Genomic DNA, 24,135 nt, shown 5'->3' with positions numbered 1-24,135 from the left:
CCATGCTCGGTCTACCCCATCTGCGTCACCCCTGTTGGTCTGCCCCTGCCCTTTAAAATGTAAGCTCTCACGAGCAGGGCCCCCTTCCCTCATGTGCTTATCCTGTTCTTACTTTAATCATCCTCAGCTGTCCAAATCCCGCAGTTTTTTGGCCACCTTGAAACTTATCTCTGTTGTGTACTGGTGTAGTTATGCTTAGTTACCCTGTACTTGTCCTATATGGTCTTCAACTGTAAGTCACTGTTTTCCTGTTTTGATAATGTGCATATGTACTCTAATTGGGCGCTGCGGAACCCTTGTGGCGCCAAATAAAGGATAAAAATAGTAATAATAAGTGCAAGGTGATAACGTACCAGACAATCAGCTCCAATATGTAAATTGACAGGAGCTGACTGGCTGGTGCTTTATCACTTCTCCAGGTTTAATACATCTGCCCCACAATGATTTAACAATTTGTGCTGAGCCATGGATATACCTAAAACCTGGACCGTTGGGGTACTTTGAGGACCGTGTCTGAGAACCTCTGTGCTAGGGTTAATTTTTGTTGGAAGCCAATTAATCTACCAGTATATTTTTGTATTGAAGCAGTATGATACATAAGTGCCAAGTTACTATGCTGGATTGACCAGCAAACTCACCTGAACTGAACCCCATAGAAAATCTTTGGGGCATTGCCAAGTGAAAGATGAGAGACATAAGACTGAACAATGCAGAAGAGCTGAAGGCAGTTATTGAAGCATTCTGGTCTTCCATAACACCTCAGCAGTGCCACAGGCTGATAGAATCCATGCCACGCCGCATTGAGGCAGTAATTCATGCAAAAGGGGCCCAAACCAAGTACGGAGTACATATGCATGATTATACTTTTCAGAGGGCCGACATTTCTGTATTTAAAATCCTTTGTTTATTGATTTTATATAATATTCTAATTTTCTGAGATTTTGGATTTGGGGTTATCTTAAGCTGTAAGCAACAATCATCAAAATTATAACAACTAATAAAAGCTTGAAGTATCTGAATTTGCATGTAATGAGTCTATATAATATATTAGTTTCACCTTTTACGTTGAATTACTGAAATAAATGAACTTTTGCACGATATTCTAATTTTCACCTGTACAAGAGCTTTACTTGCTTCTCCTTTGCCTGTTGGTGTAAGATCATTTTGGCTTAGACAAGACTAAAGGAAAAGATGCCTGAAGAGTGATGTAACATAACACATGCACAGCCCTGGCAGTGACCGGATGCCATCCTCTCCTGGCATGTTCAGAGACTCACCATTAAAGAAAAATATATTTTTTTTTTACCTATTCCTGATGCATCTTCTACCATGGGATTGATTTCCACCATTGTGGCATCGTACTTCATGAAGAGATTATACAAATTGATCATGCAATCCGCAGCCTCATCTAAAATGTTCTCTGGGAAGCCCATTTTCTCTGCAAGCTGGTAAAAAACACAATTAGTATAAGAAACAAAATCAGTCTGATCTGCTATATCCCCACAGAAAATTGTCAACCACTGTGATGATGTACAAAGTATACAGCATTAGGGACATTCAGATGTAGATTAAATAACACAGAGAAGCACTCAAACGGCACACTTCTGCTATTAGCACAATTATTTAAAATATTTAATTTCGCTGATTTACACCATTACTTTAACCAAATGTTTAGTGATTTAAAGGTAATAACTTGCTACCCAGCAAGGAACAGGTATTATGGGCCAGATTCAGAAATGTATGCTAACCCAATGGTTTGCCTACATCTCCGATGTTTTATTTATTTATTATTAATAGTTTATTCTATAGCGCTGCATATTCCGCTGCGCTTTACAATTGGAACAACAATGATAAAACAAAGCTGGGTAATAACAGACAGTCATAGAGGAAGGGGGGCCCTGCTCGCAAGCTTACAATCTATAGAGAAATAGGCATTGATACAAAAGGAGAAGTGTTAGCTATTGCATAATGGTCCTGCCAGATTACAAAGGTTTTTAATGGGCTGCATGATAAGGTCACTCAGCAATATTGGTCAAGGGTCAGGAGGACGGGAAAGTGAAGAAAGAGAAAATATGTGAGGTCATCTGTTGACTGTACAGAGGGGATGTCATTAGATAGGGAAGCATGTTATCAGATCTGTTCACGAGCAGCTCTCTGTCTTCAACAATGGACGCAGTGCCCCCTAAGCCACAGCATGGCCATTTGGAGATGGGGGAAGGGGTAGCAACGGCCAGCATTCTAGAAAATAGAGGCGCGTTGGCCGCATTTTCTGGCACAGGCTTTGTGAAACACTGGCCACCATGAGTAACCTGATTACTCAGCTGACTGACAGTCATGCAGAGTGATCCGATGCTGCATCTTCGGATGCAGCAGCACATTATAGCAACCAGAAGGAGGCATCTTTTAACATCTCCTGTTCCATTAGCATATTTTAGCATAGAAGGCTGTGCTACTGCGTCCATCTCTGAATCAGGCCCTATGTATTCTCTAATATTACTAGCTATGATCAAGTGAAATTGGTCTTCAAAAGTGTACATTAAAAGTGCCAATGACAAGCCCCACTTCTTGTCCTGAGCACTGCAGAAGTTGAAATGAGAGGAGGGGGGAGGCTGAAGCTAATCTAGTCTCTTCAATCATGAAAGAGGGGAGTCCCTGTTACAACTGATGTGTCCCTTTAGTAGTTATTGTCTGGTGATCCCCAGACAATAACACCTCATACTACATGAAAATAGGATTTTAATTACCTACCGGTAAATCCTTTTCTCGTAGTCCGTAGAGGATACTGGGGTTCTATTTAGTACCATGGGGATGTACCAAAGCTCCCAAACTGGGTGGGAGAGTGCTGAGGTTCCTGCAGAACTGATTGACCAAACTGAAGGTCCTCAGAGGCCAAAGTATCGAACTTAGCAAACGTGTTCGAACCTGACCAAGTAGCCGCTCGGCAAAGCTGTAAAGCCGTGACACCCCGGGCAGCCGCCCAGGAAGAACCCACCGACCTAGTAGAGTGGGCCTGTACAGATTTTGGAACCGGCAAGCCTGCCGTGGTATAAGCATGCTGGATAGTGAGCCTGATCCAGCGTGCAATTGACTGCTTTGAAGCAGGACACCCAATTTTATTGGGATCATATAGGACGAACAGCGAGTCGGATTTCCTGTGACGAGCTGTCGTCTTTACATATACCTTCAAAGCCCTCACAACATCCAAAGACTTTGAAGTAGTGGAACTGTCGGTGATAACCAGAACCACAATAGGTTGGTTGATGTGAAATGCAGACACCACTTTCGGAAGAAATTGCTGACGAGTTCTGAGTTCAGCTCTGTCTTCATGGAAAATTAAATAGGGGCTCTTGTGATATAAAGCCCCCAGCTCGACACACGTCTTGCTGAAGCCAAGGTCAACAGCGTGACGGTCTTCCACGTAAGAAATTTTACATCCACCTCCTGTAATGTTTCAAACCAGTCCGATTGGAGGAACTTCAGCACCAAATTGAAATCTCAAGGTGCCGTGGGAGGCACAAAGGGAGGCTGGATCCGCAGAACACCTTTCAAAAATGTCTGAACCTCAGAGAGAGAAGTCAATTGTTTTTGAAAGAAAATGGAAAAGGACAAAATCTGGACATTTATGGAGCCCATACGTAGGCCCATAACCACACCTGCCTGCAGAAAAAGCAGGAAACGTCCCAGGTGAAATTCCACTGCAGAATAAGTTCTGTTCTCACACCAGGAGACGTATTTCTTCAAATATGATGGTAATGTTTACACGTTACCCCTTTCCTGGCTTGGATCATAGTCGGTATAACTTTGTTAGGGATCCCTCTTCTGGCTAGAATCAGCTGTTCAATTTCCATGCCGTCAAACGTAGCAGCAGTAAGTCCCGATAGACGAACGGGCCCCGTTGCAGAAGATCCTCGTGAAGAGGTAGAGGCCACGGATCTTCGAAAAGCATCTCCAGAAGGTTCACGTACCAGGCTCTTCTTGGCCAGTCCGGAGCAATGAGTATTGCTTGAACCATTTCCCTTTATATTCTTTTGAGAATTCTTGGGATCACAGGAAGTGGAGGAAACACGTACACCGTCTGATAGACTCAGAGTCGTTAGAGCGTCTACCTCCACTGCCTGTGTCTCTCTCGACCTGGAACAATACTGCTTGAGCTTCTTGTTGAGAGAGAGGCCATCATGTCGATTTGTGGATATCCCCACCTACGTGTCAAGCACCTGAACACTTCCGGGTGAAGGCCCCACTCCCCTGGGTGCAGGTCGTGTCTGCTGAGGAAGTCTGCTTCCCAGTTGTCTACTCCTGGAATGAAGACCGCTGACAATGCCACAGCGTTTTTTTCTGCACAGAGGAGAATTCTTGACACCTCTGACACTGCTGCTCTGCTTTTCGTTCCGCCCTGTTGGTTTGTGTATGTCACTACCATCACACTGTCCGACTGGACTTAAATGGCCCGATCCTGAAGAATATAAGAGACCTGCAGAAGGGCGTTGTATTAGGCCCCGAGTTCCAGAATGTTGATTGGAAGGATGACTTCCTGACTTGACCATCTTCCTTGAAACTGCACCCCCTGGGTGACTGCTCCCCAACCTCAGAGGCTTGCGTCCGTGGTTAACCGGATCCAGTCCTGAATTCTGAACCTCCGTCCCTCGACGAGGTGTGAGGTCTGTAGCCACCACAGAAGGGAGATTCTGGCTTCTGGCGACAGACGAACTCTCTGGTGCATGTGAAGATGTAATCCGGACCATTTGTCCAACAGATCGAGCTGGAAGGGTCTGGCGTGAAACCTTCCGTATTGAAGCGCCTCATAAGAGGCCACCATTTTCCCCTGAAGGCGAACGCATATATGCACAGATATCCGGGTTGGCTTCAGGACATCCTGAACCATCGGCTGGATTACCAATGCCTTTTCCAACAGAAGGAACACTTGCTGCGACTCCGTGTTCAGTATCATTCCCAAGAATGGGAGCCTCTGTGTTGGCTCTAGGTGAGATATCGGAAGGTTCAGAATCCACACGTGATCATGGAGAAGTTTGGTTGAGAGGTCAATGCTGTTCTGCAACCTCTCCCTGGACGGCGCCTTTACCAGAAGATCGTCCAGGTACGGAATCATGTTCACTCACTGCTTGCGAAGTAGAAACATCATCTCTGCCATAACATTGGTGAACACCGTTGGTGCCGTGGAGAGACCAAACGGCAGGGCCTGGAACTGGTAGTGACAGTCCTGCAGTGAAAACCGTAGATAAGCCTGATGAGGCGTCCAGATCGGAATGTGAAGGTACGCATCCTTGATATCCAGGGACACTAGGAATTCTCCTTCCTCCAGACCTGAGAGCACCGCTCTCAGAGACTCCATCTTGAACCTGAACACTCTTAAGAATGGGTTCCAGGACTTGAGGTGCAGAATTGGTCGTACCGAACCGACGGATTCGGTACTACAAACAAGTTAGAATAGTACCCCTTGTTGTGTAGATGAGGTGGAACTGGAACAATGACTTGAGTCTGTACCAGTTTTTGGATGGCCTGCTGTAAAGTTATACTAGGCTCTTGTGAAGCTGGTAAGCCTGATTTGAAGAATCTGTGAGGTGGGAGCTCTTGGAACTCCAGTCTGTAGCCCTGGGAAATAAAATCTATTACTCAGGGATCCCGGAACGAACTTGACCAGATGTGACTGAAGAATTTTAATCAGGCTCCCAGCTGACAGTCCTCCAGGCCTCATGGTCCACCATCATGCTGAAGGCTTTGAGGAAGCAGAGCCTGAGCTCTGTTCCTGAGCACCTGCAGTTGCTGGTTTGCGTGGTTTACCTCTTGCGCCTCTGGAGGCCGTAAAAGCATCTCTGTATTTTCCCTTAAGCTTGGCTGTCCGAAAGGACTGTAAATTTGAAGCTGAATAAGCTTTCCTGGCTGGGGGAGCTGCAGAAGGAAGATATGTAGACTTACCCGCATTAGCTTTGGAGATCCATTTGTCTAGATCGTCTCCAAACAAGGCCTCTCCTGTAAATGGTAGGTCTTCCACGCCTTTCCTGGAGTCCGCATCAGCAGTCCACTGGCATAGCCACAAGCCCCTGCATGCTGACAAAGCCATAGCGGTGGTGCGTGCATTAAGCAAACCAATCTCTTTTATGGCTTCCACCATAAAGTTTGCAGAGTCCTGTACATGCTGCAGGAGTAAAACAACATCCCCCCCCCCTAGACAAGGGATCTAACTCCTCAATTAGGTTACCAGACCATTTATCAATGGCTTTTGTGATCCACGCACATGCAATAGTGGGTCTCTGGGCAACCTCAGCAGCTGTGTACAATGATTTGAGTGTAGTCTCAATTTTACGACCAGCAGTATGTTTTAGGGAGGCTGCACCAGGAACAGGCAATACAATTTTTACTTGACAGCCTAGAGACTGATGCATCCACTATGGGTGGAATTTCCCATTTTTTCCTATCCTCCAGAGGAAAAGGAAAAGATGAGAGCAACCTTTTAGGGATTTTAAATTTCATATCAGGATTAACCCACGGCTCTTCAAACAGGGTATTTAATTTGAAGAAGCAGCTGACTCCAAGAGGAGGCCGGGAAACGCGTCAATTGATACATGCCGTACTTGCAGAATTTCTGCACCACCAGACCGGAACCCATCTATAACACCGAGCTGTTTACGCATGCTGAGAAGCTGTAACCGGAGGGTCCTCCAGAGATGTCTGCACTTCAAGGCTAATGCGCCAGCAGCCGGGAGGATCGCTTATAGCAGAACAGGCTATTATAGTGGTGAGATCACCTATAACTTTCATAAATATCTGGCCAGATTTAACAATATGATGTGCTGAAGTGAGACTATCTACAGCTTATACTAACTGTTACAAACTGTGTCATATTCTTAAAACAAGTCTCTTGAACAGCTGATTCAAATTTACACCAACTGGATACATTGTTATCAGTGAGCCTTCTAATTTCTTGGTGTCCACATCTTCACAGTGAAAGGACTAATGTTGCCAACTTTGGCCACATAAAAACGGTGTCAAGTGAACTGCTACAAAATAAACAGTACATTTTCAACCACTAAACGTAGAGTAAAAACAATATCTTCTCTGTGTATAAAAGGTTATATCATCTTTAAAATAAGCTGTTATATTTATTTGTGTTTATGAAAACTAATTGATGCTACCTACTTCTGCTTTTTATAGTGTTCTTTTTTTAGCTGGGTTTAAAGGAATAGATTGGAAATACCCCTTTATAAAGGGGCTGTATAATCTGTATACCTATATCCAGATAAATTGATTGGTGTTGTTTCAGCAATTTAACTGCAATACCGACCACCTACTGTTAAAAATTTTGCTGAGATATATATTTTAAATATATTTTTAATAAATATAAAAATATTAATTCCTGTGCACTGTAATAAAAAAATTTGTTTTTCTTTAAATACATTTTCAGGGTTGAGTAACCCCTGTATTACGGGCTGAACAGGAATTGTTTTAGGTAAGCGCTTAATTAATCTGTTTGTGTATAAGGGTATTTAATCTCTTTGATGCAGGAAAAGTGACTGAGGATTTCTTTTTTACATTAAAATAAGATTCCTTACACTCCTCTGACACCTTATCAGGAATTTGCAGAACATCTCTGATAGCCTCTATAAGAGTCCCCCCCCCAAATCCACGTCACCCTCCTCCATGTCTGACCCGTCAGCGTCAGAATCAGACTGCAGGCTATGGGCCAGAGATCGTTTTTGTGGACAAATAGGCGGGGATTGAGACGCTGGTTTGGGGACTGAGTCTCTATTCATAAACTCATCCACAGTCTGTCTTAAGTGTTGCGTCTCTTTCTCATTGCGGGACAGTTTTGTAGAAATATTTGAGATCAATCCCTTAATGGAATTAACCCACCGGTTCAGCCCCGCTAGTATGGGAAGGTGCATTGCCCTGAGTACCCAGTATTGAGCCCCCTGGTGAAGAGGAACACTCCGCTGTACATTAAACACACTCTTTGCCTGATATAATGTAAATGTGACAGCACACACACAGGAAAAGGTTAAGCACAACCCACAAAGAGCCTTTCAGGGAGACACAGAGTTATTTGGAGCCAGCCCCCACCGCGCCCTTATCGATAATGTCAAGTTTAGCCGGGTCGCAGACTAAGTACCCTGATAGGAGACTTAGTACACTAATAATCACTCCCCCCCTGCTATGACCCCCTGGTACCGCTGAGGTAATCTGGAGTCACTCCGGAGTCCCTGTCAGTCAGCATCTGTGTCCACTGCAGAGGGAAAATGGCGCTGGTGAGCTGCTGGATCCTCTCATAGTGAAGCCCCGCCCCTTCAATGGTGCGTGGTCTTCCCACTTTTTTTATACTGGCTGAGGTATCTGGTGCTTAAAATGGAGAGAAAACCGTTTTAAGGCTGTTTTTGCCAGTGTGGATATTGTGTACATTGTACTGAGACTCTGCTGTGTACTGTGTCTGGAGACGCATTCCGCCACGGTTAGAAGCCGTGTGGTCCGTACCCTCATGCCGCCATATTGGCCGGCGACCTGCTAGCAAGGACGCCAGCTTAGTATTCACCACTCTTCATTCTTCTGGCTCTGTTAGGGGTGGCAGCGTGTTGCGGGAATGTACGCTCGCCGTGGTGGGGCTTGCGAATAGTTCCCTTAGGAGCTCAGTGTCCTGTCAGCGGGGAATGGGACCATTAACCTTTCAAGAGGTTGGGCCGTTCCCCCCTAAGTCCCACGAAGCAGGCAGGCTGGTGCCATCCAGTCCTGCCTGAAAATAACATAAAATAAACGCAGAAAACTCTTTCAGGAGCTTCCATAAGCATGACCGAAGCGTGACCGGCTCCTCTGGCACATTTTCTAAACGGAGTCTGGTAGGAGGGACATAGAGGGAGGAGTCAGCCCACACTATCAAATTCTTAAAGTGCCCATGGTACTAAATGGAACCCCAATATCCTCTAGGACGTAAGAAAAAGCAGTTTTCAGACTATATGAAATTCCTGATGCATAATGGTAGCATTATAGTCTCCATGAGACCCACAACTGATGAAGGCTGTGATTTTCTGAGCGGATCATGAGCTGGAGAAATTATAAAGGAAGGTGTTCATGCCTCAATGCAGACATGGTTCCTATTTTATTCAGAGGCTTTTCAAACTATCCCAAAAAAAAAGTTACCCTAATAGCTTGTTCCTTTTTAATGCCTTCTATAATATCAATTGGCTCTTTGACGATAGCGTCGGGGTTTTCAGCAGCAACATCTTCGATATTGACTCCGCCTTGAGAACTTCCAATCAGCACAGGACCCTAAACAAGTGACAGGAAATATTACTGTGTATAAGAATATATGCTTCAATTACCTACAAATACAATATAGTTTACAACATCCGCAATCTTTTAGAAAGGGTCACCTACAATGGATCAACAAAATAATAAGAATTTACTCACCGGTAATTCTATTTCTCGTAGTCCGTAGTGGATGCTGGGCACTCCGTAAGGACCATGGGGAATAGCGGGCTCCGAAGGAGGCTGGGCACTCTAGAAAGATCTTAGACTACCTGGTGTGCACTGGCTCCTCCCACTATGACCCTCCTCCAAGCCTCAGTTAGGTACTGTGCCCGGACGAGCGTACACAATAAGGAAGGATTTTGAATCCCGGGTAAGACTCATACCAGCCACACCAATCACACCGTACAACTCGTGATATGAAACACAGTTAACAGTATGAAACAATAGAGCCTCTCAACAGATGGCTCAACAATAACCCGATTTAGTTAACAATAACTATGTACAAGTATTGCAGATAAACCGCACTTGGGATGGGCGCCCAGCATCCACTACGGACTACGAGAAATAGAATTACCGGTGAGTAAATTCTTATTTTCTCCAACGTCCTAGTGGATGCTGGGAACTCCGTAAGGACCATGGGGATTATACCAAAGCTCCCAAACGGGCGGGAGAGTGCGGATGACTCTGCAGCACTGAATGAGAGAACTCCAGGTCCTCCTCAGCCAGGGTATCAAATTTGTAGAATTTTGCAAACGTGTTTGCCCCTGACCAAGTAGCTGCTCGGCAAAGTTGTAAAGCCGAGACCCCTCGGGCAGCCGCCCAAGATGAGCCCACCTTCCTTGTGGAATGGGCATTGACAGATTTTGGCTGTGGCAGGCCTGCCACAGTATGTGCAAGCTGAATTGTACTACAAATCCAACGAGCAATAGTCTGCTTAGAAGCAGGAGCACCCAGCTTGTTAGGTGCATATAGGATAAACAGCGAGTCAGATTTTCTGACTCTAGCCGTTCTGGAAACATATATTTTCAGTGCCCTGACAACGCCTAGGCACCACAATAGGCTGGTTCAGGTGAAACGCTGACACCACCTTTGGGAGAAACTGGGGACGAGTCCTCAATTCTGCCCTATCCATATGGAAAATCAAATAAGGGCTTTTACAAGACAAAGCCGCCAACTTTGATACTCGCCTTGCAGAAGCCAAGGCCAATAACATAACCACCTTCCACGTGAGATATTTCAGATCCACGGTTTTTAGTGGTTCAAACCCATGTGATTTTAAGAAACTCAACACCACGTTGAGATCCCAAGGTGCCACAGGAGGCACAAACGGGGGCTGACTCTGCAGCACTCCTTTTATAAATGTCTGAACTTCAGGTACTGAAGCTAGTTCTTTTTGAAAGAAAATCGACAGAGCCGAGATCTGTACCTTAATGGAACCCAATTTAAGGCCCATAGTCACTCCTGCTTGCAGGAAATGCAGAAATCGACCTAGTTGAAATTCCTCTGTTGGGGCCCTTTCGGCCTCACACCATGCAACATATTTTCGCCATATGCGGTGATAATGAGTTGCTGTAACCTCTTTCCTGGCTTTAGTAAGCGTAGGAATGACTTCCTCCGGAATGCCCTTTTCCTTCAGGATCCGGCGTTCAACCGCCATGCCGACAAACGCAGCCGCGGTAAGTCTTGGAACAGACAGGGCACCTGCTGCCGCAGGTCCTGTCTGAGTGGCAGAGGCCATGGGTCCTCTGATATAAATTCTTGAAGTTCTGGGTACCAAGCTCTTCTTGGCCATCCACGAGTATCGTTCTTACTCCTCGCCTTCTTATTATTCTCAGTACCTTTGGTATGAGAGGCAGAGGGGAGAACACATAAACCGACTGGTACACCCACGGTGTTACCAGAGCGTCCATAGCTATCGCCTGAGGGTCCCTTGACCCGGAGCAATATCTTTTATAGCTTTTTGTTGAGGCGGGACGCCATCATGTCCACCTGTGGCCTTTCCCAATGGTGTACAATCCTATTGGAAGACTTCTGGAGGAAGTCCCCATTCTCCCGGGTGGAGGTCGTGTCTGTTGAGAAGATCTGCTTCCCAGTTGTCCACTCCGGGAATGAACACTGCTGACAGTGCTAACACATGATTTCCCGCCTATCGGAGAATCCTTGTGGCTTCTGCCATCGCCATCCTGCTTCTTGTGCCGCCCTGTTGGTTTACATGGGCGACTGCCGTGATGTTGTCTGATTGGATCAGTACCGGCTGGTTTTGAAGCAGAGGCCTTGCCGGCCTCAGGGCATTGTAAATGGCCCTCAGGTCCAGAATATTTATGTGTAGGGAAATAACCTGACTTGACCAAAGTCCCTGGAAATTTCTTCCCTGTGTGACTGCCTCCCAGCCTCAAAGGCTGGAATCCATGGTCACTAGGACCTAGTCCTGTATGCCGAACCTGCGGCCCTCTTGAAGATGGGCACTCTGCAGCCACCACAGTAGAGATACCCTGGTCCTTGGAGACAGGGTTATCAGCCTATGCATCGGAAGATGCGATCCGGACCACTTGTCCAACAGGTCCCTCTGAAAAGTTCTTGTATGGAACCTGCCTAATGGGATTGCTTCGTAGGAAGCTACCATTTTTCCCAGGACTCGCGTGCAATGATGCACCGCTACCTATTTTGGCTTCAGGAGGTCTCTGACTAGAGATGACAACTCCTTGGCTTTCTCCTCCGGGAGAAACACTATTTCTGGTTTATGTCCAGAACCATCCCCAGGAACAGTAGACGTGTCATAGGAACCAGCTGTGACTTTGGACTGTTTAGAATCCAACCATGCTGTTGTAGCACTTTCCAAAATAGTGCTACCCCGACTACCAACTGCTCCTTGGACCTCGCCCTTATAACGAGATTGTCCAAGTACGGGATAATTACAACTCCCTTTTTTTTTTGAAGGAGTATCAACATTTCGGCCATTACCTTGATAAAACACCCTCGGTGCCATGTACAGTCCAAACGGCAGTGTCTGGACTTGGTAATGGTAATCCTGTACCACAAATCTGAGGTACTCCTGGCGAGGATGGTAAATGGGGACATGCAGGTAAGCATCCTTGATGTCCCAGGATACCATGTAATCCCCCTCGTCCAGGCTTGGAATAACCGCCCTGAGCGATTCCATCTTGAACTTGAATTTTTGTGTTCAAGGATTTTTTGAAAGAAACAGGGATCCACCTGTGAGCGAGCCCACTAATTGCTGACATTTTTGAGACGGCCCCCCACCGTACCTGGCTACACCTGTGGAGCACCCGCGTCATGGTGTGGCCTCACAGGAGGCGGGGGAAGAATCTTGATTCTGGGAACAGGCTGACTGGTGCAGCTTTTTTCCCTCTACCCTTGTCTCTGTACAGAAAGGAAGCGCCATTTGTTTCTGAAGCCGAAAGGACTGTACCTCTGTCTGTGAGGAAACCGGAGGTAAAATTATTTCTTCCCAGCAGTTGCTGTGGATACGAGGTCCCAGAGACCATCCCCAAATAATTCCTCACCCTTATAAGGCTCTCTATGCGCTTTTTAAGTCAGCATCACCTGTCCAGTGACAGGTCTCTAATACCCTCCTGACAGAATGGACATTACATTTATTTTGGATGCCAGCCGGCAAAATATCCCTCTGTGCATCCCCCATATATAAGACGACGTCTTTAATATGTTTTTATGTTTGCCAACTAGTATCCCTGTTTGACAGGGTCACCGACCACGCTGCAGCAGCACTATCTGCAGGTCTCAGTCTAGTACCTGAGTGTGTAAATACAGACTTCAGGATAGCCTCCTGTTTTTTATCAACAGGTACCTATTAAAGTGGCCGTATCCTAAGACGGCAGTGCCACCTTTTTTGACAAACGTGTGAACGCCTTATCCACCCTAGGGGATATCTCCCAGCGTAACTTATCCACCTGGCGGGAAAGGGTACGCCATCAGTAACTTTTTATAAATTACCAGTTTCTTAACGGGGGAACCCACGCTTTCACACACTTCATTTATTCATCTGATGGGGGAACAAAACACTGCCTGTTTTTTCTCCCCAAACCTAAAACCCATTTTTAGAGGTGCTTGGGTTAAAGTCAGAAATGTATAACACATTTTTTATTGCCGGGATCACGTCACGGATGTTCCTAGTGGATTGTGTATATGTCTCCACCTTGTCGACACTGGAGTCAGACTCCGTGTCGACATCTGTGTCTGCCATCTGAGAGCGCGGGCGTTTTTGAGCCCCTGATGGCCTTTGAGACGCCTGGGCAGGCGCGGGCTGCGAAGCCGGCTGTCCCACAGCTGTTACGTCATCCACCCTTTTATGTAAGGAGTTGACACCGTCGGTTAATACCTTTCACCTATCCATCCACTCTGGTGTCGGCCACACAGGGGGCGACATCACATATATCGGCCTCTGTTCTGTCACCATATAAGCCTCCTCATTCAACATGTCGACACAGCTGTACCGACACACCGCAGACACACAGGGAATGCTCTAAACGAGGACAGGACCCACAAAAGCCCTTTGGGGGGACAGAGTAAGAGTATGCCAGCACACACCAGAGCGCTATATATATACAGGGACTAACTGAGTTATGTCCCTAATAGCTGCTTTTTATATAATATACTGTATACAGTGCCAATTTTAATGCCCCCCCTCTCTTTTCCCTCTTACTGTACTGTAGAATTGCAGGGAAGAGCCAGGGAGCTTCCTTCCAGCCGAGCTGTGAGGGAAAAATGGCGCCAGTGTGCTGAGGAGATAGGCTCCGCCCCTTTTTCGCGGCCTATTCTCCCGTTTTTTATGGAATTCTGGCAGGGGTATTTACCTCATATATAGCCCCTGGGGCCATATATTGAGGTATTTTAGCCAGCCAAGGTGTTTTTATTGCTGCCTCAGGGCGCCCCCCCCAGCGCCCTGCACCCTCAGTGACCGGAGTGTGAAGTGTGTGAGAGGAGCAATGGCGCACAGCTGCAGTGCTGTGCGCTACCTTGGTGAAGACAGAGTCTTCATGCCGCCGATTTTCCGGACCATCTTCTTGCTTCTGGCTCTGTAAGGGGGACGGCGGCGCGGCTCCGGGACCGAACATCAAGGCTGGGCCTGCGGTCGATCCCTCTGGAGCTAATGGTGTCCAGTAGCCTAAGAAGCCCAATCCGGCTGCAAGCAGGCGAGTTCGCTTCTTCTCCCCTTAGTCCCTCGCTGCAGTGAGCCTGTTGCCAGCAGGTCTCACTGAAAATAACAAATTCTAAGACTATAACTTTCTAAGAGCTCAGGAGAGCCCCTAGTGTGCATCCAACCTCGGCCGGGCACGAAATCTAACTGAGGCTTGGAGGAGGGTCATAGTGGGAGGAGCCAGTGCACACCAGGTAGTCTAAGATCTTTCTAGAGTGCCCAGCCTCCTTCGGAGCCCGCTATTCCCCATGGTCCTTACGGAGTTCCCAGCATCCACTAGGACGTTAGAGAAATCTGTAATAAAAGGAAAACCGCAAGTAAATGTGTTCTAAAACTTTTGACCAGTAGCATATTGACATCATACACAAACATGTAAAACACCAGCTACATCTGCGGCTCCTAAGAATGTAAACACATCAATCTGCCAGGAGCCAGCCCTATTATTATTATCCTTCATCTATATGGCGCCACATGGGATCCGCAGCACCCAATTACAGAGTAAACAAATAAGCAAAACATGAAGACAGTGACTTACAGTTCACTACAATATAGGACAAGTACAGAGTATATAAATATAGCTGCGTCAGTAAACAGCACGGAAATAAGTATCAGGTTGGCAGAAAACCGAAGGATTTGGTGCCATCAAAGGGAGTATTGAAAAGATGATAGGTTAAGTAAGAGACGTAAGAGCACATGAGGGTAGAGGACCCTGCTCGTGAGGGGTGTGGATCAATTGACAGTGTCTAGGTCGACAGTGTCTAGGTCGACAATGTTTAGGTCGACCACTATAGGTCGACAGTCACTAGGTCGACAGGGTTGAAAGGTCGGCAGGTCAAAAGGTCGACATGAGTTTGTTTTGTGGCGTTTTCTTCGTAGAGTGACCAGGAACCCCAATTAGTGCACCATGTCCCCTCGCATGGCCCGCCTCGCTCGCCATGCTTCGGGCAAGGTGCCTCGCTACCATTCCAATCGTAGTCCACGTGGATCGTTAAGTAAGAAAAAGTTCAAAAAAAGGAAGAGAAAAATAAGATTTTACTTACCGATAAATCTATTTCTCGTAGTCCGTAGTGGATGCTGGGACTCCGTCAGGACCATGGGGAATAGCGGCTCCGCAGGAGACAGGGCACAAAATTTAAAAGTTTGACCACTAGGTGGTGTGTACTGGCTCCTCCCCCTATGACCCTCCTCCAAGCTTCAGTTAGGATACTGTGCCCGGACGAGCGTACACAATAAGGAAGGATTTTGAATCCCGGGTAAGACTCATACCAGCCACACCAATCACACCGTACAACTTGTGATCTGAACCCAGTTAACAGTATGACAAACGTAGGAGCCTCTGAACAGACGGCTCACAACAATAACAACCCGATTTTTTTGTAACAATAACTATGTACAAGTATTGCAGACAATCCGCACTTGGGATGGGCGCCCAGCATCCACTACGGACTACGAGAAATAGAATTATCGGTAAGTAAAATCTTATTTTCTCTGACGTCCTAGTGGATGCTGGGACTCCGTCAGGACCATGGGGATTATACCAAAGCTCCCAAACGGGCGGGAGAGTGCGGATGACTCTGCAGCACCGAATGAGAGAACTCCAGGTCCTCCTTAGCCAGGGTATCAAATTTGTAGAATTTTACAAACGTGTTCTCCCCTGACCACGTAGCTGCTCGGCAGAGTTGTAATGCCGAGACCCCTCGGGCAGCCGCCCAAGATGAGCCCACCTTCCTTGTGGAATGGGCCTTGACAGATTTAGGCTGTGGCAGGCCTGCCACAGAATGTGCAAGTTGAATTGTGCTACAAATCCAACGAGCAATCGTCTGCTTAGAAGCAGGAGCACCCAGCTTGTTGGGTGCATACAGTATAAACAGCGAGTCAGATTTTCTGACTCCAGCCGTCCTTGAAATATATATTTTCAATGCTCTGACAACGTCCAGCAACTTGGAATCCTCCAAATCGCTAGTAGCCGCAGGCACCACAATAGGCTGGTTCAGGTGAAACGCTGAAACCACCTTAGGCAGAAAGTGAGGACGCGTCCGCAGTTCTGCCCTGTCCGAATGGAAAATCAGATATGGGCTTTTATACGATAAAGCCGCCAATTCTGACACTCTCCTGGCTGAAGCCAGGGCCAGTAGTATGGTTACTTTCCATGTAAGATATTTCAAATCCACCGATTTGAGTGGCTCAAACCAATGGGATTTGAGAAAATCCAAAACTACATTAAGATCCCACGGTGCCACTGGGGGCACAACCGGGGGCTGTATATGTAGTACTCCTTTTACAAAAGTCTGGACTTCAGGAACTGAAGCCAATTCTTTCTGGAAGAAAATCGACAGGGCCGAAATTTGAACCTTAATGGACCCTAATTTGAGGCCCATAGACAATCCTGTTTGCAGGAAATGTAGGAATCGACCCAGTTGAAATTCCTCCGTCGGGGCCTTCCTGGCCTCACACCACGCAACATATTTTCTCCAAATGCGGTGATAATGTTGTGCAGTCACCTCCTTCCTGGCTTTTACCAGGGTAGGGATGACCTCTTCCGGAATGCCTTTTTCCCTTAGGATTCGGCGTTCAACCGCCATGCCGTCAAACGCAGCCGCGGTAAGTCTTGGAATAGACACGGTCCCTGCTGAAGCAGGTCCCGTCTTAGAGGTAGAGGCCACGGATCTTCCGTGAGCATCTCCTGAAGTTCCGGGTACCAAGTTCTTCTTGGCCAATCCGGAGCCACGAGTATCGTTCTTACTCCCCTTTGCCGTATAATTCTCAGTACTTTTGGTATGAGAGGCAGAGGAGGAAACACATACACTGACTGGTACACCCATGGTGTTACCAGAGCGTCTACAGCTATTGCCTGAGGGTCTCTTGACCTGGCGCAATACCTGTCCAGTTTTTTGTTGAGGCGGGACGCCATCATGTCCACCATTGGTCTTTCCCAATGGACCACAATCATGTGGAAGACTTCTGGATGAAGTCCCCACTCTCCCGGGTGCAGATCGTGTCTGCTGAGGAAGTCTGCTTCCCAGTTGTCCACTCCCGGGATGAACACAGCTGACAGTGCTAACACATGATTTTCTGCCCAGCGGAGAATCCTTGCAGCTTCTGCCATTGCCCTCCTGCTTCTTGTGCCGCCCTGTCTGTTTACGTGGGCGACTGCCGTGATGTTGTCCGACTGAATCAACACCGGCTGACCCTGAAGCAGAGGTTTTGCCAGGCTTAGAGCATTGTAGATTGCTCTTAGCTCCAGTATATTTATGTGAAGAGACGTCTCCAGGCTTGACCACACGCCCTGGAAGTTTCTTCCCTGTGTGACCGCTCCCCAGCCTCTCAGGCTGGCATCCGTGGTCACTAGGACCCAGTTCTGTATGCCGAATCTGCGGCCCTCTAACAGATGAGCACTCTGCAACCACCATAGCAGAGACACTCTTGTCCTTGTGGACAATTTTATCCGCTGATGCATCTGCAGATGCGATCCGGACCATTTGTCCAGCAGATCCCACTGAAAAGTTCGTGCATGGAATCTGCCGAATGGAATCGCTTCGTAAGAAGCTACCATTTTTCCCAGGACTCTTGTGCATTGATGCACAGATACTTTTCCTGGTTTTAGGAGGTTCCTGACTAGATCGGATAACTCCCTGGCTTTCTCCTCCGGAAGAAATACCTTTTTCTGAACAGTGTCCAGAATCATCCCTAGGAACAACAGACGTGTCGTCGGGATCAGTTGGGATTTTGGAAAATTCAGAATCCACCCGTGTTGTTGGAGTACTACTTGGGTTAGTGCTACTCCGACCTCCAGCTGTTCTCTGGATCTTGCCCTTATCAGGAGATCGTCCAAGTAAGGGATAATTAAGACGCCTTCTCTTCGAAGAAGGATCATCATTTCGGCCATTACCTTGGTAAAGACCCGGGGTGCCGTGGACAATCCAAACGGCAGCGTCTGAAACTGATAATGACAGTTTTGGACCACGAACCTGAGGTACCCTTGGTGTGAAGGACAAATTGGAACATGAAGGTAAGCATCCTTGATGTCCAAGGACACCATAAAATCCCCTTCTTCCAGATTCGCTATCACTGCTCTGAGTGACTCCATCTTGAACTTGAATTTTTGTATGTACAGGTTCAGAGATTTTAGATTTAGAATCGGTCTTACCGAGCCGTCCGGCTTCGGTACCACAAATAGCGTGGAGTAATACCCCTGTCCCTGTTGTAGGAGGGGTACCTTGACTATCACCTGCTGAGAATACAGCTTGTGAATGGCCTCCAATACCGTCGCCCTGTCGGAGGGAGACGTTGACAAAGCAGACTTTAGGAAACGGCGAGGAGGGGACTTCTCAAATTCCAACCTGTAACCCTGAGATACTACCTGCAGGATCCAGGGGTCCACCTGCGAGTGAGCCCACTGTGCGCTGAAATGTTTGAGGCGACCCCCCACCGCCCCTGAGTCTGCTTGTAAGGTCCCAGCGTCATGCTGACGCCTTTGTAGAAGCCGGGGAGGGCTTCTGCTCCTGGGAAGGAGCTGCTTGTTGCAGTCTCTTACCCTTTCCTTTGCCTCGGGGCAAATAGGAATGTCCTTTTGCTCGTTTGTTTTTATAGGAACGAAAGGACTGCGGCTGAAAAGCCTGCGGCTTTTTCTGCTGGGAGGTGACCTGGGGTAAAAAGGTGGATTTTCCGGCCGTTGCCGTGGCCACCAGATCCGATAGACCGACCCCAAATAATTCCTCCCCCTTATACGGCAATACTTCCATATGTCGTTTGGAATCCGCATCACCTGACCACTGGCGCGTCCATAAACTTCTTCTGGCAGATATGGACATCGCACTTACTCTTGATGCCAGAGTGCAAATATCTCTCTGTGCATCTCGCATATAAAGAAATGCATCCTTTAACTGCTCTATAGTCAGTAAAATACTGTCCCTATCCAGGGTATCAATATTTTCAGACAGTGACTCCGACCAAGCCACGCCAGCACTGCACATCCAGGCTGAGGCGATTGCTGGTCTCAGTATAACACCCGTATGTGTGTATATACTTTTTAATGTATTCTCCAGCCTCCTATCAGCTGGATCCTTGAGGGCGGCCGTATCAGGAGACGGTAACGCCACTTGCTTTGATAAGCGTGTGAGCGCCTTATCCACCCTAGGAGGTGTTTCCCAGCGCGCCCTAACCTCTGGCGGGAAAGGGTATAATGCCAATAACTTCTTTGAAATTAGCAGTTTTCTATCTGGGGTAACCCACGCTTCATCACACACTTCATTCAGTTCCTCTGATTCAGGAAAAACTATCGGTAGTTTTTTCACACCCCACATAATACCCCTTTTTGTGGTACTTGCAGTATCAGAGATATGCAAAGCCTCCTTCATTGCCGTGATCATATAACGTGTGGCCCTACTGGAAAATACGTTTGTTTCTTCACCGTCGACACTGGATTCAGTGTCAGTGTCTGGGTCTGTGTCGACCGACTGAGGTAAAGGGCGTTTTACAGCCCCTGACGGTGTCTGAGACGCCTGGACAGGTACTAACTGGTTTGCCGGCTGTCTCATGTCGTCAACCGACTTTTGTAGTGTGCTGACACTATCCCGTAATTCCATAAACAAAGCCATCCATTCTGGTGTCGACTCCCTAGGGGGTGACATCACCATTACAGGCAATTGCTCCGCCTCCACGCCAACATCGTCCTCATACATGTCGACACACACGTACCGACACACAGCAGACACACAGGGAATGCTCTGATAGAAGACAGGACCCCACTAGCCCTTTGGGGAGACAGAGGGAGAGTTTGCCAGCACACACCCAAGCGCTATAAATATATATAGGGACAACCTTAATAAGTGTGTTCCCTTTATAGCAGCTCAAATATTATAAATATCGCCAATAAGTGCCCCCCCTCTCTGTTTTTACCCTGTTTCTGTAGTGCAGTGCAGGGGAGAGTCCTGGGAGCCTTCCTCGCAGCGGAGCTGGGCAGGAAAATGGCGCTGTGTGCTGAGGAGAATAGGCCCCGCCCCCTTTTCGGCGGGCTTCTTCTCCCGGTTTTTTTGGAACCTGGCAGGGGTTAAATACATCCATATAGCCCCAGGGGCTATATGTGATATATTTTAGCCAGAATAGGTATATTACATTGCTGCCCAGGGCGCCCCCCCCAGCGCCCTGCACCCTCAGTGACCGCTGGTGTGAAGTGTGCGGAGAGCAATGGCGCACAGCTGCAGTGCTGTGCGCTACCTCATGAAGACTGAGACGTCTTCTGCCGCCGGTTTCTGGACCTCTTCTCTATTCGGCATCTGCAAGGGGGTCGGCGGCGCGGCTCCGGTGACCCATCCAGGCTGTACCTGTGATCGTCCCTCTGGAGCTAGTGTCCAGTAGCCTAAGAAGCAAATCCATCCTGCACGCAGGTGAGTTCACTTCTTCTCCCCTAAGTCCCTCGTTGCAGTGAGCCTGTTGCCAGCAGGACTCACTGAAAATAAAAAACCTAACAAACTTTTTCTAAGCAGCTCTTTAGGAGAGCCACCTAGATTGCACCCTGCTCGGACGGGCACAAAAACCTAACTGAGGCTTGGAGGAGGGTCATAGGGGGAGGAGCCAGTACACACCACCTAGTGGTCAAACTTTTAAATTTTGTGCCCTGTCTCCTGCGGAGCCGCTATTCCCCATGGTCCTGACGGAGTCCCAGCATCCACTAGGACGTCCGAGAAAAACATGAAAAACTCATGTCGACCTTTTGACCTGTCGACCTAGCACATGTTGACCTAGAAACCCTGTTGACCTTCCAACCCTGTCAACCTAGTGACTGTCGATTTATAGTGGTCGACCCAAACAGTGTCGATCTTCAGATCGGATCCCGCTCGTGAGAGCTTACATTCTAAAAGCTCTAGAGCAGGCATTCCCAACCACAGTCCTCAAGGAACACTAATACCCCTTTCACACCGCAGCTTGTACCCGGTAATTTGCCGTTTTTACTAGCTTCCTAAACAGTTCGAGCTGCGATGTGAAAGGGTCACCTTCAATTTACAGTTTACAAAATACCGGTATTTTGAAACGGTAAAAAAGCAGGGTCCTACCCGTTTCAGACCCGTTTAATTGTGCAGTGTGAAAGGGTCTGTAACGGTATTTGCAAGCCCCAGAAGGTGATAGGCTGTCTCCATGTGTGATCTCACCAGGCAGAAGCAGGAAATAAACATTTAAAATGACAACCACTGTTTTGTATGGGTGAAACGGGTTCAGTGTGAAAGGTACCAAAACGGTAATGAAATGGTAATATACTGGTTACAACATGCGATGTGAAGGGGGTTTAACTGCGCAGACCCGTTTTAAGAACCGTTTAAAGAACCGTTTCAAAAGCAGGTTTTGCGATGTGAAAGCAACATTACAGTGCAGGTTTTAGTGATATCCAGGCTTCAGCACAGGTGACATAATTAGTAGCTCAGTTATTCTGATTTAACCATCTGTGCTGCAGCCTGGATATCACTAAAACCTGCACTGTTGGTGTGCCTTGAGGACCATGGTTGGGAATGCCTGCTTTAGAGTGCAGAAGCAGCAGCTACAGTTCCCAGAATACACAAGGAAAATAATAATAATTAAAAAAAGCTTGAAACTACGGTATATCTGCTTTTTATTTGACTTTACTACTTTACTCCAAGAAAATCCTTATGTACAAAGTGTCAACGTTTTAAGCCATAAAATGTGTGCCCAAATAGCATCCGAAAGAAGAGACCTGTATACAAAAAGAACTTAAGGAGGGGGAAAAAACTAAAAATTGCCAGAGACATAGCAGAAGGCAAGTTAGGTCAACCAGAGGATAAAGCTGCTGTCAGGTAAACACATTTCCACATGAAAGGTAGGTGTGCTTGATATTGACAAGATAAGATACTACTTCAACATAGCGTCTCTAAACTATTTAGGTGGTGTGTTGCTGCCTCCTTGTGGCTTTGCTTGGTAATACAATATTCATGAATTTTTATTTATTGAAAAGATGAAACCATTAAATTGACATTTTATCTATTAATGATAGCAATAAAAAGGGGGTTAAGACAATATGTCTGATTTTAGTTTAACATATATTTACTAAAGGTCAATTTTTCAGTACATTTTATATAGATGAAAAGCGATCTAACTTGATATTGTGCTTCCAGAGCTAAAACACAAATTGACTAACATTTCTAAATCAATATAAAAAAAATTTTTAAAAATCCCCTGTTAATACATGGGTGTTTTAGTCCTGGCAGCACAAAATCGAATTAGATGGATTTTTGTTGATTTAATAAAAAATGTGACCTTTAGTTAATATACTCCAATCTCTTGTGGCTCTTGCAAAAGCCTATAGTTAGGAATATAAACCATCACTACGGTTGGACCATCTACAAAATCGGAATGATGTGATCATACGATAGACTTTCAGATTGACAGATATTTTTTTTTCAAAATTAAAACAGGTATTTGACCCTGACTTAATTTCATATGTATATTAATGAAAATACTTATACATTTGGATAAATATTGTTGTAAAATAGAATAGTTACAAAACATATGAAGTACATGTCAATAGTTGCTGTAACACCTACTCCAGATCTACATAATATCTGTAATACAAGGAAAACGGCAGGTCAATGTTATGTTGTGCTGTCTTCATATGGTCTTTAATAAAGGCTAATGGAGCAAGAAGACCTAAGTGGGACTGAAGACGTAAGAAATAAAATGATTATTTAATTATTAAATAAGATCAAATCTACTTAAAAGTACTCGAGTGCCAACAAGATTTTCAGCACATACTTTATTTAAAAAAGAAAAAAAAAGAAAAAAGGTAGACCACAAAGCCCTATGGGGGAATTATATAAAACTACTAGTTATGATGCTATTCACAACCCCCACAGATTTCTGCAAATAAATGTGAGGTATCTGTTCTCTAGGGCCTGATAATATTGGCTGCTAAACATCTGACAGTGCAATAAATCACTGCAACCTCCGACTAAAGAGAGATGAGGAGGGGATGAAACACTATTCTTGCTCTAGGGAGAGACTAAAGCACCACACACACTTCAAGGCAGAGATAGATGGCATAGTACTGCTTAGGCTCTTGTACATCCATTAAAAGCATCTTGTTCTTTGGTTAATGCCATTGTAGAACAAAATGCATTATTTCCAATTAATTTCTTCAGACAATGAACGCATACAAACAAGTTAATTCTGCATGTAGCAATGAATAGAACAAAAAACGCATTTTAACTGTAAGAAAGAACATTAAGAGCCCAATCAGTTATTCTAGCGTAGCTTAGGACTTTGAACAAGCCAGTGGTAGAAATGATTGCTCGCTGCAGCAGGCACATTTCCCATAGCGTACAGACTTTAGGAGAATGCGGGAACTCACTTGAAATGACCTTTCCATGGTAATTGCGAAGTAATACTCCCTCCTGGGATACCTGCGCTCACAGATGAATACATGGTTACATATTCTGCCCTTTTCTCCTGTCTGTTTCGTAAACAGCTTCTTCCCAATCATCTGTGAAGAAATGGCTTTGGCTTCTTCTGGACTAAAATATGACAGGTGAAAGGAAAATAAAAGATGAGAGAAAATAATAAGACAGACATTTAATGTATCTCTCGTTGCCCTGCCACCTCGTCCGTTTCACTGATTGCACAGAGAGATGAAAATGTGAACATAACAGAATCTATTTACCATATTGTTCCTTCTATGAATTGTGCAACTACATTTCCAA

The 24,135-nt window shown here is 46.2% G+C and overlaps 1 protein-coding gene across 2 annotated transcripts in view; it reads right to left on the bottom strand.

Annotated features, from left to right (window-relative positions):
* The window catches only part of SUCLA2 (succinate-CoA ligase ADP-forming subunit beta), a 196,533-nt gene that overhangs the window by 75,784 nt on the left and 96,614 nt on the right, over positions 1-24,135 (bottom strand). For both annotated transcript variants that reach the window (XR_010213687.1, XM_063952800.1), the window contains exons 4-6: positions 23,787-23,949; positions 9,145-9,273; positions 1,307-1,445 (exon numbers count right to left, since the gene is read on the bottom strand). Coding sequence is in view for 1 of the 2 variants with exons in the window: in XM_063952800.1 (XP_063808870.1) it covers positions 1,307-1,445; positions 9,145-9,273; positions 23,787-23,949 (431 nt within the window). In the remaining variant the exon portion in view is untranslated. The remainder of the gene's footprint in view (positions 1-1,306; positions 1,446-9,144; positions 9,274-23,786; positions 23,950-24,135) is intronic.

The sequence above is a fragment of the Pseudophryne corroboree genome, chromosome 2 (genome assembly GCF_028390025.1).
Source record: "Pseudophryne corroboree isolate aPseCor3 chromosome 2, aPseCor3.hap2, whole genome shotgun sequence".
NCBI classification, from domain to species: domain Eukaryota; kingdom Metazoa; phylum Chordata; class Amphibia; order Anura; family Myobatrachidae; genus Pseudophryne; species Pseudophryne corroboree.
Note: the sequence above shows the minus strand (reverse complement) of the source record. Positions and strands in the feature narration are given on the sequence as shown.